The sequence below is a fragment of the Molothrus ater genome, chromosome 3, assembly GCF_012460135.2.
Source record: "Molothrus ater isolate BHLD 08-10-18 breed brown headed cowbird chromosome 3, BPBGC_Mater_1.1, whole genome shotgun sequence".
In the NCBI taxonomy this organism is placed as follows: Eukaryota; Metazoa; Chordata; class Aves; order Passeriformes; family Icteridae; genus Molothrus; species Molothrus ater.
In genome coordinates, this window is record NC_050480.2 from 36,023,218 (window position 1) to 36,039,938 (window position 16,721).

A 16,721-nucleotide genomic window follows, 5' to 3' on the forward strand; every position below is an offset into this window, starting at 1 on the left:
TACTTGCTGTGGAATAGAAACTTCTTTGATTATTTGTGTAGTCACTTACAGGTCAAGACTGTGTGTGAGCTATTTTAACTCTCTCTCAAAACAGAGAATATCTATAGTAGTACACTTAAATAATTTGTATGGGGATACATAAATTCTTATTTTTCAAGCCTGCCAGAAGAAAAAAAACCAAACTGGAGTGAGGATTTAAAAAGAAGAAAAACAAAACTAAGATATTTAAGTTAATAGCTTTCTTTCACTCCCTCAAAACAAATCTGGCTTTACTCCAAACAGGCTTTTAATTCAGGCCCACTCATAGGGCCTGAACTAATTGTGAATTTGGCCAAGGCTCGGCAGAGTCTTACAGAACAGGCAAATATAACATAAGTACATTTTTTTGAAAAGTGTATGCAAGCAACTTGCTAACACCCAAAGGACAGGGGTCTTGTTGATTTTTGGGGTTGTTTGCTTTTTAAGACTCCACAAGTTTTGTGTATTCTGAATTTCCTCCAGAAAAATTAATTGTGATGAAAACAGACTCCATGCTTTGGTTTACCAGAAAAACTACTCTGTGTGCCAGGAGGTCTTTGAAATCTAGGTCTCACATTTCTCAGAATAAACTGGGACCGGCCCTCTGTCCTTTGTATGAAAAATTGCTGATTTCCAAGACCAGATAATGCATTTGTACTGCCTACTGTTTCCTGTCTGGGTATGAATTTACTTAACTGGTTAAGGATACTCCATCATTATGTGATTGGTTAAATACACAAGGGATTTGTTTTGAGAATCTAGAGGATTTTATTACATAGCAAGCATGATGATTTGTGGAATACTATTTCCATCCCATCCCTTCAGTATCTTGACTACATTTCCATCTTACTGGCGTCTGCCCTCCTGATAGTTTATTAATTTTCAGGAAGGTAGGGGAGATGATACAGACTAACCCTACAGATGGTGGAGAGCAGTTGCAGAAACAATATATCAGAGAGCTGTGGCAGATCCCAACTTCCATTGTAGCAAAATCCACCGAAGGAACAGGACTGTGTTCTTTTCTAATTTAATCTAGTAAAATCAGGGTCTGAAATCCCTTAGTGAGATTGTTAACAGGAGAAAACTCAACTCTTTGCACATTTATTCATCAGCATCACATCTATCAATATATGAGAAGAGAGAGAAAAGGGGAGCGGATATGGGAAGATCCTGCATGTGGACTGTTCTGCTCTAACTATGCCAAATGACCTGTTCTCCTTAAATAATTTTGGTCTATCAGTCCACTCTCTTTGTGTGTATTTGATAACTCTTAATATCATGACATTAGATTTGCAGTTATTTACATTTTTCCCTGACCAAGCTATTTCAAACTTCTAATGAATGGCCTGATCAGCTACTTAGATATTACATTGTCTTGGCTTGTGTTTACACTCTCTTGACCCTCTTTTTGAAACTCAACCAACAGTTTCTTTGGGCTGTCTGTCCTTAGAGAAAACACTTTCAACAATTTAGTCAAGCAATATAGAGCAAGTGAACTGCATATTTTGATAACAGGCCATCTTTATATGGTATTTATTAAAAAGATATATATTGTTATGCCTTACCAAAGAAGCTTAGGAAAGCTCCATTTCAAGTCTTAATTTAAAGGAACGCATTCCTTTGTGTTTTTTTACGTATCGTGACTGTCAAACTGAGAGTGTGACTGTCCAACTTCAGTCTCATGGAAAGAAATGTATCATTCCAGTTCTCTAGCAGGGTTATTTTAAAGTTTCAAATTTATTGCAACTTTTTGTAGTATGTTTAAGGCTTTAAACAGTAAACTTGCAAACCTCACCAACACATGCTTCAGATGGCATGTTGGTATCTGAGGATGGCATTACTGCTCTCCTAAGGAAATGGTCAAGAGTTGACTGCAGCGGATGCATATGAAAAACTAAAGATTCTTTGTAAGTTGATGATGATTTTATAGGTACTGTGCTGTCCAGCTTTATTCCATAACACTTTCTCCTGTCAGTATGAGATGGGTTAGATTGGAGAAGGACCCTAGTAGTGTTTGGGGCCATTCTGACACATTTGTACTGAGCAGCACAGCATCAGGGATCAGAAGGTGTAAGTAAACCTTTCAGCTGACCTAAGGATAAAAATGTTTCAAAATGATGGGCTTCTGTGTAATGAATATGCATGTTTACCATGGGCAAATGTTTAAAATAAATGTGATTAAATAAGTCAATACCATTCTGCATCTATCATGAACTCAGTGATTTTTAACTTTTTAATGTGGGTTAAAACTGCAGCATGAATAAGATTGTTTTCTCATGGTTCCAGTTAAAAATTTGGAAAGGAGAATATTGACATAGATGGCAAAATTATGATACATTTTTGTAAAAAAAATTTAAAAGTTTTTTGAACAAGAGCTAAGAGATGTTACCTAGTTCAAATTACAGAGTGTACTGTTGTGTATGAACTAATATAAAATAGTTTGCAAGGGAGATTAAGGAATTATCAGTATTGTAAATTACAAGCAATAGCTTTTGCATGGCACTGTGTTCTAAATGGGATTTTTTTAAATGAGCAGTTTTTTAGTTAGACACAGTTAGCTGTGCCAACTGATTTTAGTGTAGAAATCTTCTGTAATAATTTATATTATTCTTTTATTTTTGATTAGGATCAAAGCATTTCGAACCCTCCAAGAAGCTCTCAAGTGCAACTATGAGCACTGGCAAATATGGGAGAACTACCTTCTCACCAGTACAGACATTGGAGAGTTTTCAGAAGCAATTAAAGCTTATCACCGGCTCATGGACTTAAAAGAAAAGTACAAGGATACACAGGTGGGGAAATTTTCATATTTAGTCATCCTATATGTTCACTAATTTTTGTTCAGAGACAGAGAGATTGATGATAGCTGGTGATAGCTGTGCTCTCAGTAATGATCGTGCACGTGCCAATGAAGTTATGTAGGCAAGTGATTTAAGTTTTGGAGAGTTGGACTCTAAGAATAAATATTTCAAATTAAACTGGACAAAACTGAAAACCTTTGCATCCAGATTGCGTCAACTTTGTGAAAGCACATGTGTGAGCCTTGCAGTTTCAAGACCTATTTTTATATAAAATGCAGTGCATAATCCCTTCTTTCCATATTGTTCCTGCATATCTCTGTGTCAGAAATAATATCAATTGTTTAGTTGAAAGAAAGGGAAGCTTTTCCCATGTATTGGAAAATGCTACAAATGAGCCTTTGAAAGTGAACTGAATGCATTACAGTCATAATATTGATTCTTAATAACCAGAACAAAGAAAAATAGAAGAGGTATTTTGCTCATCTTTCACTGTAGTTCAGTTAAATTTTGTGTTTGTAAATGTATGCTCTGGACAAAATCCAGAAAACCTACCTTAACAGCTTCAGCTGGTATGCTGCCTTGCCTGAAACCAAGTCCTGAACCTAGCAGGGTTTTGCACACTCAGTGAAAATAGCAAGGTGAAGCTGAAAGGCAAGCCAAAGAATCTCTCGAGGAGTATAATAAAACACCTTCAAGAGCCTTTGTAAAATTAGCAGATCTGGTTGAAGAGCTTATGAGCTCTTAGTGAGATTATGTAGTACCAGGATAAGAGGAACCAGCTGCTCCTGCTCATGGATCCAAAGAATGTTTTGTTTCTTGTCCCATAAAAAGAGAAAAAGTAGCTTTCCTGGGAATTTGAGTCCAGTGATTAGGAGAGAGAGCAGATAGAATTGGTTAAAATTGTGGAAACATTTCATTTGGTCATGAGTACAGGGCTGTTAAATACTTTTTTCACGTTACTTTTTAATAACAAATTGTACGTGAGTACAATGCTTATTACTAGTAAAGCCAGTCATGCCCAGGATAACATTCTGTATTAATAAAATCTTTCAGGTTTGGTATAGCTAAACATTAAACATTAGCACTGAAGAGTGTCAATGGAAAACTGTGTTATATGTGGTAAAGATTAGTGTGTTTGGCAGCTAGAGTAGTACCATAGTACTGGTGGGGCCTGTCATGGAGCATCTTGTAGATGATTGGCTTTTTTCAACTAATTTTTTTCTTAATTGCTACTTAAAATAGCATTTTTAGGAGTGGTCTACTGTATTATTTAAAACAGACTGACAGCTGACTAGGAGTAGAGGTTTCTACATCTCTTTGCCCATTTGAGATATTTTGAGATTATACAGATGCCTATTACTGTTATTTGTCAAATTTTATGCAATATATTTTATTAAAGGATTTGAAGATACTGCTTGTATTAAATTTCTATTTTTGTTGCATAACTTTTTTAATCTTGTTCTCATACAACTTTTATAACTTTTAAAGAAGTATATATGGTATCTTTCCTAAATTATTTTTGAATCTTAAAATTAACTTTGGCTTCTCATATGTGAAGTGTTTTATGGGTTTCATTGTAACTTCTAATACAGTTGCCTAAATTAGGAGGATTTTACTAGTTGCCAAGAAAAACCTCAGGGCCTGATTAGAGAATTTCAGGCTTGAAACAATTATCTTACAAGAGGAGAGTATTTCTGTAGCAAAACAAAAAAGCAGATAAAAATAAAAGATTCTGCTGAAATTGTTTACAAAGTTCACCATTAATTGGTGAGCCTCTCCTTTTTTCCAACTGGACTGTTTGGAATAGGGATGATCTATAACCATCTTGTGCAATTGTATTTTGACAATCTGAAATAATGAACATGAGTAAACGAAAATATACACCATTGTTTCCATTCAACATAGTATGATCTTCTCTCAAGTTATATTTACTATTTGTAGTCATCATAGATTTTAATTGATAGACTACTAAGCTACATGGCATAATGGTGAGAAACAAGGTAGGAATTCCTAAAAAAATAAATATGCACAGGACTGGAAGAAACAAGTTGAGTCATGGATTCCAGTTCTTTGTGAAAACCAACTGCTTTTAGCATAATCATTGCTGCAGAATACCCCTTGTGAGACTGAATGTATTATGAGTGTGCAATTGAATATACAATTTGAAATGCCCATGATTTCTGTAGCTACATCAGACTTTAATTTTATTTCAGAATAGCATGAAGTCATCTTTTTATATCACTGATTTCTTCTAATAATAGTAAAGCATTCAGATTCCCTGTTGATGATTTCTGTTAGGCCATTGTTGTCCTTTGTGCCAGTCTTCTGAGTGCAGCACACAGATTTGGGAAATTTTTCTTCCGTGCTGTTCTAGTTATTTAACAATGCCATCCTTGTGGCAGAGGTTCTGAGATCATGATATCATGGAGCTTGAAGATATGTATGCACAGATTCTACAGATCGAATTGGACAAGGAAGAGGTAAAGGGCTCTTTATAAGTGAGCAACAATGCAGTAAAAGATTGCAGCAAATGACAGTTTCAAAAGTCTCAGTTTGCTAGCATTGTGTATAAATGTTAAAAGCACACTTTCTTACCTTCCCTCCTTACTGGTTCTTAAAATTCTTCACATTTCCATGTATCTTTTCATGTTCACAAAGCTGAGAAATATACCTGAAAAACCTTCAATATATGTGTTATGTAATAAAGCAGAAAGGCTAACTGAATTATCCATATTTTCCATTAGTAAATCAGTCACTATAAAGTACACAAGGAGAAAGCCTTACCTATTATAATCATCAATTTGGTCTCTGAGTTATTGATATGAGCTAGTAAATGTACCTGGAAGGTTTCTGCAATTCCTGATTATACTAATTTCCATCACGTGTGCTTATGGAGGCAATCAACCTTTTTTACTTGGAGTGTTGCAGTCTTCTGAATGACAGAGTTAATTTGTGGTTGGAAAAACTGTTTCAATACAGTATTTCAGAAACCATATCTTCATTATATGCTGTCAAAGATTATGAATACAGAAGTATGGACAAAGGATTCCACTTTGCTATTCTGTGCTATTGAGATTCTAGCACAGTTTTTCTGGTACCCTTTCCATCAAGTACCATCCTCATTTCAGCAGTTCACGTTGCCAAACCATTTCTAGCTAAAGGCCACAAGAGCATGTTCCAAGGGGATCTTGAAAAGCGAGGGTAGGAATTAATAATTTCTGGAGCTCTACTTCATTTAAGTAGCTCACTAATAACAATTGTCTCTATTATCAAATCCTTAGTTTGGAACGCAATAGGGAGAGATCACAGACTGCAAATTTGTCATTTTGGATCTGTTATCTGAGGGTTCTCATCTTTCTTGGGCACTGTCAAGTTTGATTAGTATTAGTGAAGCATCTGAAAATGTTTGACCAAGAGAATTTTTATATGAAAGGAGTTGTTTGGAGAACAATTGTGAAATGAGAGTAACTGATGAAAATCACTGCATTTATAAATTACTTGGTTTATTTCTAAGGTTTTGTCTCACAGTATCTTTTGTTCAGTTTGTAGTAAACACATTATTCACAAAAGCAAAGGAGAAGGAGGCATGCAGTTGGTGTGATGTCATACTAAACGTGAACTCTCTGGTCATATGGAGCCCAGTTCATTAAAAGAGGCATGAAGAAAACCAACCAACCAAAAAAATCCTCTACTGCATGTTTGGGATCTTGGCCCAACAGAGCATTGCTGTAGTAGTTTAGTGTGTATGGCAGTTTAAAATCTCTCAAAGATACAAATTTTAACTTTTTTGGCAACCTAAATTGCAAAACTCTGCTACACTGCTAATACAGATCTGGATGATTAGTACAATTCACTTGCAGTTTGAAATAACTTTATTTAACAAGTGTGGACAACCAAGCATTAATGATTTATTACTGTTTAATGGACCTTTTAATCTGGGTCTTGACACTAGTTTCATTTTAACTGCTGTAGTGCCAAAGCTTACGTGATGGATTACAAAAAAAGGAAATGGATTATTGTGATAGAAGTGTAAGTAAAATCAAGACTCTATCAGAATAGGGCTAATTTTACAGTTGCTACATCCTACTGATTAAGGAAACTCTTTTTTCTTTTAATGTACAAACAAAATAAAACTTTTTTAAAAAAGCTTTAAAACTTTTGATGATTATATATGATATTCACATGAACTAACATTTGGACTTTGATTAACAGTTTTGTTAAACTGAGACATTGATTGAGAATTCATATCTCTGTGTGTGAATCCTCAGGACCAGTTCTGGTTCCTTGTCAAAAGAGAACATAGTTTAGTGTTTTCTTGCACCGATGTTTTTTTATTACAGTGCTTTAGTAATGGAAATATCAGCACTTGCTGATGTTTTTCTAGCAACTCATTATAGAGGACCTGGTTAATGGTGGGATTTGGTGCCTTATATTCCAAATTATGAATATAAATTGGACTATTAATAGTTCATTGTATTTTCTGTTATCTTAAGTGAATTTTAAGAGATCTTGAAGGAACTGCCAGTTTGTCATATCATTTTATAAGGAATATGAGTGACTGTTGTGGTTTTGGGGGGACAGGAGGGGAGCTGTTTAACTCATGTTCAGTTGTTACTGTGATGCCATTAGTTCTGAAAAGATACCAGGTAGATGTTTATTTAATATAGTTATCAGCCATTTTGATTGATTTGGGTTGTTCTGCCAGAGAATCTTCTGTATCTGATAAAACTCGTTATTTTTTGGGATGCATTGTAATTGAGTCATTCTACAGAAGAAAAGTTATTTTAGGAAAATGACATATCACAGGTGCTAAACTGGGTGTGTTTTTATTCTGAGTGTCATATACTTTGATACTGTCATAATTTTTGCATTACTTTCTGCCAGTGAACTGCATCTTGATTTGTGAGGTGTTTTTGTAAGGTTTGCAGCTATTCACAGGTCATCTTTGAAGTTAGTTTTATTACTGTCTTGATATTAATACTGCTGTATGAGATTTCATGTTGTTAGTATCACATGGACAAAAATGTTGAAGCATTAAAGTTGCCAAATTACAGCTCACAAGTCAGGAAGTACCAGCATGAAGGTGTTTGTGCAGCTTTTACTGGCCTAGCTTGAATGTAAGCCTGATGAAACTTCCATTCTGTTTTCATCCTTATTTCTTCCCCAGTCGCTGTCTCCTGCACTGCACAGGATGGGTACTACTCACTTGATAAACCACAGCTTTTCTGGGGTTTATTCTCTTCTAATTCATCATATGATCTACTGCTTTGATTTACATTTGCTGTTTCCTATTTTGCTGAGGAGAAACTGAGGCAAAGTGACTCTGTTTTCTAGTTTTCTGTGTCCAGTTTGGGACAAAAAGACTGGTATCATGTTGCATTTTTACATGCAAAATCAATCTCCCACCAGCAGCTGCACGTGCTCAGCATTTCTGCAGGTCAGATCTCACATTCTCAAGCCAGTGATTCAAAAAGTATGGCCACTAATTAGTGTTTGTAGAAGAGTTTGTTGGAACTGATTTGTCTAGTAAATCACCAGGAGTGCATTAAAAACAGATTCCCAAGGTGGTATTCCATTGCCTTCCAGTTTCCATCTTATCCACTGTACATCTTTCACTTTCTGCAGGTTGTTAAATAGAGGTCCTGTAAAAAAGTGTCTTCCATTACCTGAATTAATTTGGCTCAGCCTATTTACTGATCTTTTTATAACTGTATTAGAAGGTGAAAATACCTATAATTTTCTGCCTCAGTTTCCTTTACCCAAATTTCTGTCTTATATTTTTGACCTCTTCACTCTTCACAGATTCAACGTAGAATCTTATAGATGAGGCTTAAATCAGTTGAATTACTCCATGTATTTCTTAGTAAATTCTGTACTTGCCATATGGCACAATCATTAATAGAGACCAAACATTACAGATAACATTATATATACTGATGTTGATTTGAGTTGAAATAACAACTATCTCCTGCTGCTTTTTTAAGGTGCTGGCTATTCTGGTCAGAGCAGTAGTGAATGGTCTGGCAGATCGTGCTGGAGAGCTATCAAGTGGATTGAAGGGGAAACTGCAAGAGCTCTTGGGCAGAGTCACTTCACGAGTGACAAATGATGGGGCAATCTGGAGACTTTATGCCCAGCTTTATGGAAATGGAGAGAATGATAGTAGTGAAGATATTGAAAAGGTAAGAACTATAGTGCTATAGTAGAACATGCTCTTGTTCCAGACCTATTTTGCTTTAGTGTTTTATAGGCACATTGTCTTTTCTTCGTGTTCCTACAGCACACATTTTTGTTACAAAGGAGCAAGATGTTTTACATCCGTTTTCTTGGACTTGAAAAAAAAAAATCTCTTTTTTACCAGTGTTTCATTTCAAAACATCCTATCACATCCTTCACAGCATTATGTGTATGGTCCTGAATTAGTATTCTGAAACTTTTCTTGGCAACAGTCTAACATCTATAAAAGTGGTATGAGTTTTGGCTTTTTTTAAATTGAAATATTTGATTCAGAAGATAGGCTATTACAGCTACTGAAAAAAAAAAAGGATCGTAAAGGCATGATCCAGTAGCAGTATAAGCCATCTGTGTTCTTTGTAATCACTAAGGGAAAATGCACGTAAAATAATCTACGCCACAGAGTACCCAGAGTAGAAATTTTTTGTCCTTAATTAGCTTAAAATGGACTTAAATAATAATACTTAATCCTTAGTCTGTTGAACCATTGGTTTCTCTTTACCCATCACTGATTTTGCTATGTTAGCTTCCATTTCTTGTCCTTATCACTTCCCAAGGAATTAAGTTGAGTCCTTATCACTTCCCAAGGAACTAAGTTGATTGCATTTCCAGAATAACCACTCTGCACTGCTAGAAGTGTTTACTTTGTTGTATGCTGGAGCATGCTTTGCATTTGATATTAAATTTCAAAAAGTTCAAATAGCCTTGCACAGTTCAAAAATAATTAGGGTCATCAGATCTTCACTGAAGTTGAAAATACACGACGTCAGCATTCAGTATATGTTCACCAATGGGGGTACGCCTTTGGCCTGGGCAAAAAATGCCTCTCTGGAGGATTGCTTAATATCAAGCAGGGAAGATGGTTAGGCCTATGAATTGTATTCCTGTGGGCTTAAATTTATAATCATTTGTGCCTTGCTCATTGTCTCTTTGTGCTCTGCCCTGTGAAGAGCCTTGTTTAGTCATTGTTGGTGTCTATTATACCTCCAATTCCTCCCTTTTGTCTTCTCTATTTTTCTTTACAGCCGAAGAGTAAGAGGGATTTGGCGTATTTAGAATGCAGAAATACAGATACTGCAATATCCTGTAATATATCCTCAAATTCTTACTCAGACATGCAAAGCAGCAGAGGCCCTATCTATACTATGAATGTAATCATTTCAGAATCTGGTCACATCATGGTATTTTTAACTAACCCAGTTAAAAACATGGTTTCAATTTGTAGAGTATAGACTGTACTTTAACTATGTTTCCTAATCAGGCTGGTTGTGGAACACACAGTGTAGCTTGCCTGTGAGATGGAATGATGTTTATAAATACTTAAGGTATGCTTACATGTGTATGCAAATATCCTGGTATGACAGTACCACAGATCCAGATCATAAAAGAAAAAAACTGCCTAAAGCCACAGCATGTATAATTTACAGTGTAAAAATTAATTTGCTATGCAGCAAATAATCACTGATTTCTGATATCATGTTATGAAGTAAAAATGATAAAACCCGTATTTATTGGCTTTACTGCCACAAGCAGCATCATGGGTCAGTCAGATATTCAGTGAATATAACCATATCTGTAGAAAAATTCTAGATATATAGTTCGGTTTGCCACCCGCATTTATTAGGCAAAAGGTCAATGAATTCTAAAAGGGCATTATTTACTATACTGTGGCATCAAAGGACAAAAAAAGATGGGAACAAACCTTTAAATGTGTCATGCACCTCCTTACAAATATAGGGTTTGACCTTTATACCTTCCCATTCTGCACCTTATTTAGTGCAGGTTTAATTACCTTTAACCAGTTTTGTTCCTAACATTGAATTTGAAAGAACAATTTTGTATATGTGGCTTTTTTCAAAGAGTGTCTTGGTTGCTGGGGGTTTTTACTTTTCTGTTCTGCTGATACATCTGGTGCCACATTAATCACTAGGGTCTACAGTTAAAATTCACAGCAGTGCTTTGTAAATTGAATCAAAGTCAGTCAAGGTTTGCAAGTTAGGAGTGTAAAATTACTGAAGTGTTTGGTTTGTGGTTCTGTTTTGGGGTTTTTTCTTTAGCTTAGCATATATTTACTCTCACACTTCAGTGTATCTGAACTGCCACCTCATTCAGTACTTCTTTCTTCCCTACACTGGATGCAGTCCAGTCCACACCTTTCCCACTGAGGAATCTTTCCAGCCTTCGAGTTTCCTGCTGATCCATCCCAGGCTATGAATCCCTTCTGTTCCTTGAACTTTCCCCAGCTCATAACTGTTTCCTTTCAGGATAAATCCAGGTTCCAGAAGTGCAAATAAACAGTCCACAAGACTTTGAATTCTTTCCCCTCCTTGACATCTGTCAGCAACCCCCCCCCTCCCACCCCCCCGAATTTGCTGCTCTGACTCAGACACATGTAGACTGAAATAAGACTGCTGCAAAAACTGTTGTTCCTTCTCTTGGAAATTCTTGCCTCTGCTTGCCAGAACTACTACCAGTTATAACCTAGGTTATTATGAAAAAAAAAGTAATTCACTCTGATTTGACTTACTATCCCTTTATTGTCATTTACAGCAGCATGAGCAGTTCAGTCATCTGTGCCATTCTGAGAGAAGGTGGAAGCTTCTGGAGTGACAACCCTCACAATCAGAAGTCTTTACTGTGCTCATGTATATGCCCCACGCTGAAACTTTTTTATTCTTTTATATTAAAATTAAAACTTTTATTCTCTTATATTAAAATAAACAATTTTATTCTTTTATATTAAAATTAAAAACTCTTAAAAAAGGTTACTGGAGAGTTGTCACTGGACTAAGCCATGTAACTTCTGGCATGTATTTGTTTCATGTTTTTGATGCTGTAGCAAGAAAACAAAATTCAAAAGCAAAAATCAATTTCTTCTGCTAAAATTATTTTATTCACCTTAATGGGATCCTCCTTCCATATTGTTTACATTTTTTTATCCTGTTCACACTGAGAACCAGAGCAGTCTGGCAACTAATAGCTACATCTATAAATGCATCTTTCCCAAGATTACATATACAGGAAGAAAGCTTTGATGTATTCACTTAACATTTTTTAGATATGAATTTGCTGTTTGAAGTGTGAATGCAAGTATTTTTCTGTTTTTCATGTGCATTTAATTATGATGACTTGGCAAACATGGGTCACATCCATCAGTCTAGACAGATTTTTAAAAGATAAAAATTAGACAGATGTTACTTTATATGCTTCTCATACTTGAGCTGCAGTACTGGTGAAGCACATCTGTGTTACAGCTGGCGCTTACTGCTGCAGAGGAGGCCACTACTCCAACTCACAGGAAATCAAGTATAGTAAAGATAGATTCATTTTCTGGATTCACCACTAATTTTGTAGATACTTAAAACTATTTACTTTCCTAGTTAATTTTCTGACATTCTAATAATTTTTTTTCCTCCTTGCAGTCACTGCAGTATCTCACTAAGGCACATAAATGTGAAATTCAATCAAGTGATTGGGAGAAAGATGTTTCTTCTTTTAAGGAAGTGGTGAAAGGAGCCATAGAGATTGCACATGGTATGTTCTCCCTTTTATTTTTCATGAAGATTGTAACAAATATTTATTAAGCTTAGTAGCAAAATAATACTCTACCTATATTGTATTTATTCCTACTACTAGGAGTGCTGTAACAGAGATTATCATCCTGATACTGCATACAAAATATACTTGGAATGAGGCAGAAATTGTGTAGGGTGAGTCAGTAAACATGACTGGTAAATATGGAATCAATTAATTTCATGATCTAGCAACTTCATAAAGCAAGTGAAAATGCATCTGCAGTTCACCTCAGTCCTCAGATCATCAGATAAATTGTTTGATTGAATATGCTAGTCAGGAAATGAATGAAACTTACTAAGATTATTCCCTGCTCTTTGGTACTTAGGTTTAAGAAGGATACACATACCTGTTGTGTTTAGAGTTATCGTCTCAAAATTACTTGGCTTTTTTTTTACTTTTTGGTTTTTTGGGGGGGATATGACATTTAAAAATGTCTGTGGAGGGTGTCAAGATCTTTAATTAAATGTTTTTTTTTAAAGATTATTGCTAGAGTGGTAATGCTTTTTCATTTTCGGGTCTTTCTCTGTTTGGATTCTAGTGGCTATAAAATGCAGCAAGAGCAAATCTAATCATCAGGAAGCTTTGCAGATACTTTCTTCAGCTCGGCTCAACTTACGTGGCTTGTCATCCAAGGCAAAGGTAGGAATGTTTGAAAGGTAGGAATTTTTGTTTGAAAGCTAGAAATCTTTGTTCTGTTGCCAGAATTTCTCTGTTTTGAATCAATTATAGATCAAATAATACCTGCCTGTTGCAGTGCATCATCAGGTGATGTTCATTTCCATGCTGTTGAGGTTTCCAGTTTTAAGTAAACTTTTATTTCCCTTCTTCCTGCTAGGCTTTGTTGCAATACTAGTCTAAGAGACAGCACTGACATTTTAGAGTAAGGTAGAACTTGATTTAAAATGTTGGACAAACTGAATTGTACAGATTTGCATGTTTGAAAGCAATCAGTCATTTCCAAGACCTGTTTTTAATGTAAGTAGTCATGGGATAAACTGGGCAGTCTCAGAAAAAAATGGATCTAAACCTGCAGAAAGGACCCAGATGTATCAAGATTCCTTTGCATCACTTGGGGTGTTTTAAAAAGAGTTATTTATTAAAAGACAGAACTAATTTTTAATCTGGTTTTTGTGGATACCCTACCAATTCAGATGTCAATTACTTGAAAAAGTCATCATATTTGAATCATACATTTTCTGTTAAAATACACATCTTGTCTTAAAGAGGGATTCCTCCTGCCTGTAAAGTTAGTAACTGTGAATCACAGAGCTGAAGTTTTATAATGTGTGCTTGTGCTACAAAGTGTTGATTTGTCATCAGTGTGCTAAACTTGGCTCATTTTCTTTTAAGTTCTTTAATTTTAAGGATAAAAGCCTAGGAAAGTTGCATAAGCAAACACAAGCTGGATCTATAACTCAGCTTTTAGATACAGGTATTGGTAAGACTTTCAAATGTGTTGAAAAAAGAGACAACATATTTTTGCTCTTACTCACAAAATATGATTGTGTTTTCTTTAAAAAAGGTGCATAGACTGAGTATTACTGTAGAGAAAGCACTAAATGATGTACATTATATGAATGCAAGTCCAGGTGGTTTATATTATGAAAGATCATGTCTTATCTGAAAGATTAATAATATATGACTCTAGTAACTCTATTTCAAGTTCCAAAGGCACTAATTAAATGAACCTCTATATTATTGGCAGCTAATGATTTTCTGTTACTTCTGAGAAAACTGTCATATTAGAAATGAAGCATTTTATGTGAACTCACTGGTTTTGCATCCCATCAAGATGTCATCCTACTTTGAATTTGAAGTAATATTGAATGTTCAAAGTATGTTGTAATTTAAAAACTCAGTCATCTTCTGTCAGATCCTATGCACAAACAGTTTAGCACTGTTTATGTCTGTCCAAGCTTGATTGCATCTCATTTTACTGCCCTGGGAGTCATTATTAGTGTGAGGATTTTTTTTAAATTTTTAAATTCAGCTGAATAAAGCACTTTAAAAATGGGCTAAGAACATACTCACTAGTTAATATTTCAGGAGGAATAAAAGAACAGTGAAAATAACTGATAAAAGATAAAATTCCAAAATTTTGTAGTCAGGATATGCAATTGGAACAAATAAGTAGAACAGGTGAAACAATGTCACTGCTTCCAGGATCTCCATCTCTTGATGTTTGAGCTCCTGTGTGTGTCAGACTCATGAAGCACCCACAATCTGTGAAAGGCTGCAGATGTGCTGCTTCTGGGCTCTTTTCTGCACAGGGCCTGCTAGGCAGTCACATGCTGTGGCAAATAGCACAGTGGGCACTCTTCTGGTTCTTGTCCCAATGAACCCTTTGGATCTGACATCATTTGTAAATGCATGAAAGGTGGGCACTGTTTTGGGGAGACATGGGGCACAAAGCCCAAAGAATGATGGTGCTTGAAACATCCCCAGGCTGTCTCTAGCTGAATAGATTTCTCTAACTGTATAGAAAATAATTTAAAAAGAGAAAATAATTATATCATTCTGATTTATTTACCTATCTTACCAGAAATAGCCACATTTTTCTGTCACACTCCTGGTGTGAAGTTTCTGTACTTGTAGCATGAATATGTTCCTATTGTTATGTAAGATGTTCATTATTTCAGTGACAACATTGTTTTGAGGCACAGTGAATACCTTAGTTCAAGCCTTTTAAGTACATTTTTGTTTATATACATATCTGTATTATCCTTTTATGTTTTGATGTACTGATTGTATACTGATGTACAGATGTACTCCAGAGCAACTTTTGTTTTCTTGGTTTATTTTTGTCTCTAAATGTAGGTTTTGTGATTGTGTCAAATGAAGTGTGAATCACTCTCCCTTTACATAATGAAGGGAAGAAATATGTTTGGGTGTCCCCCCCTTCCCCATATTTCTGTGTAGCAGTACCTCACATAGCCTCAGTATTAAATAGATGAAGATTATGATTGCTCATGAGTTAGCTGCTTTTTTTTTTTTTTTGTTTCTAATAATGTCTTAAGATCTTAAAGAAAATTTTTATTACTCTGTAGTGTTTTGTTTTCTCTGGTATAACTAGTTTCACACAGGTGAATGCCTCCACCTATGCATGTCTTGACATCAAATGTGAAAAAATATTTATTTGAAGTTTTGGAGAAAATGAAGCAACAGAATATGAAACTGGGGAAAGTGGTCATTAAAATTCACAACCAATTTGTCAGTAGGTGGGCTTATAAACTTCAGTGACAAAATGTGAGATGCTCTTCTAATTTAAGTTTCATGAAAAAGTCCTTTACTTTCAATGGAGTCAGGAGTCAGCGTAGGCAGTCAAGTCAGAGCAGAAACCCCACGTCCACAGGAGGATTTGACCCTTTTGGCACAATATCAGGTGTGTGGCTCAGATTTCAGGTCTATATGCAGGATATGTGTCTGTATGTGTGTATAACTTCTGTTTATTAGCCACAAAATGGCCTTTTCTTTGAGAGAGATACCATCATCGTTTCCAAAATTATGAAAAGCAGTATAGAGATCATGAGCTTCCTGTATTTTGTCTCTCCCCTGAAGGAGAGAAACTGTATATATTTTTTAAAGGTATTTATTTATAAAGTGCTTACAAGTATTTCTTTTTGTTGTGCAGCAACTTTTCATAGATGTAACAAGTAATGAAGTTCACAGTGAGATAGCTGATGAGGTGACAGCTATGGACAACATGATTGCTGAACTTCAGGAGCTGAGCAACCAGCTGAGAGACCAGTGCTGACATATGGACCAAATTTTGGGACAGGATAATGATAATGATATGTTTCTTTTGCCACCACTTTTGCTGATGAAATGGTAACAATTCTAAGGCAACAACACCCTCAATAAACACTTTTCTGTACAGTGCTGTTCTTGTGGTCAGCTTTTTTCAAAGTTCCTGCTGCCTTTTAAGATTCTTTCTTACCTGGTCCCACTGTCTTACGAAGTTGCATGTTTTGGTTCTTCAGCCCCAGATTTCCTAGAAGAGAGCTGCTGATGTTTGTAAGGTGATTATGGAGGATTAGTTCTGCCTGCTTCATCCACCTTGGTGCTGGGATGCTGGAGGATGCCCCACCCAGG

At 35.6% G+C, this 16,721-nt stretch overlaps 1 protein-coding gene across 1 annotated transcript in view; it reads left to right on the forward strand.

Annotated features, from left to right (window-relative positions):
• TTC27 (tetratricopeptide repeat domain 27) overlaps positions 1-16,505 on the forward strand; it is a 111,453-nt gene extending 94,948 nt beyond the window's left edge. The window contains exons 16-20 of the mRNA XM_036381100.1: positions 2,645-2,810; positions 8,804-9,001; positions 12,476-12,587; positions 13,168-13,268; positions 16,261-16,505. Coding sequence (XP_036236993.1) covers positions 2,645-2,810; positions 8,804-9,001; positions 12,476-12,587; positions 13,168-13,268; positions 16,261-16,383 — 700 coding nt within the window. The 3' untranslated portion in view covers positions 16,384-16,505. The remainder of the gene's footprint in view (positions 1-2,644; positions 2,811-8,803; positions 9,002-12,475; positions 12,588-13,167; positions 13,269-16,260) is intronic.
• The last annotated feature ends 216 nt before the right edge of the window (positions 16,506-16,721 follow it).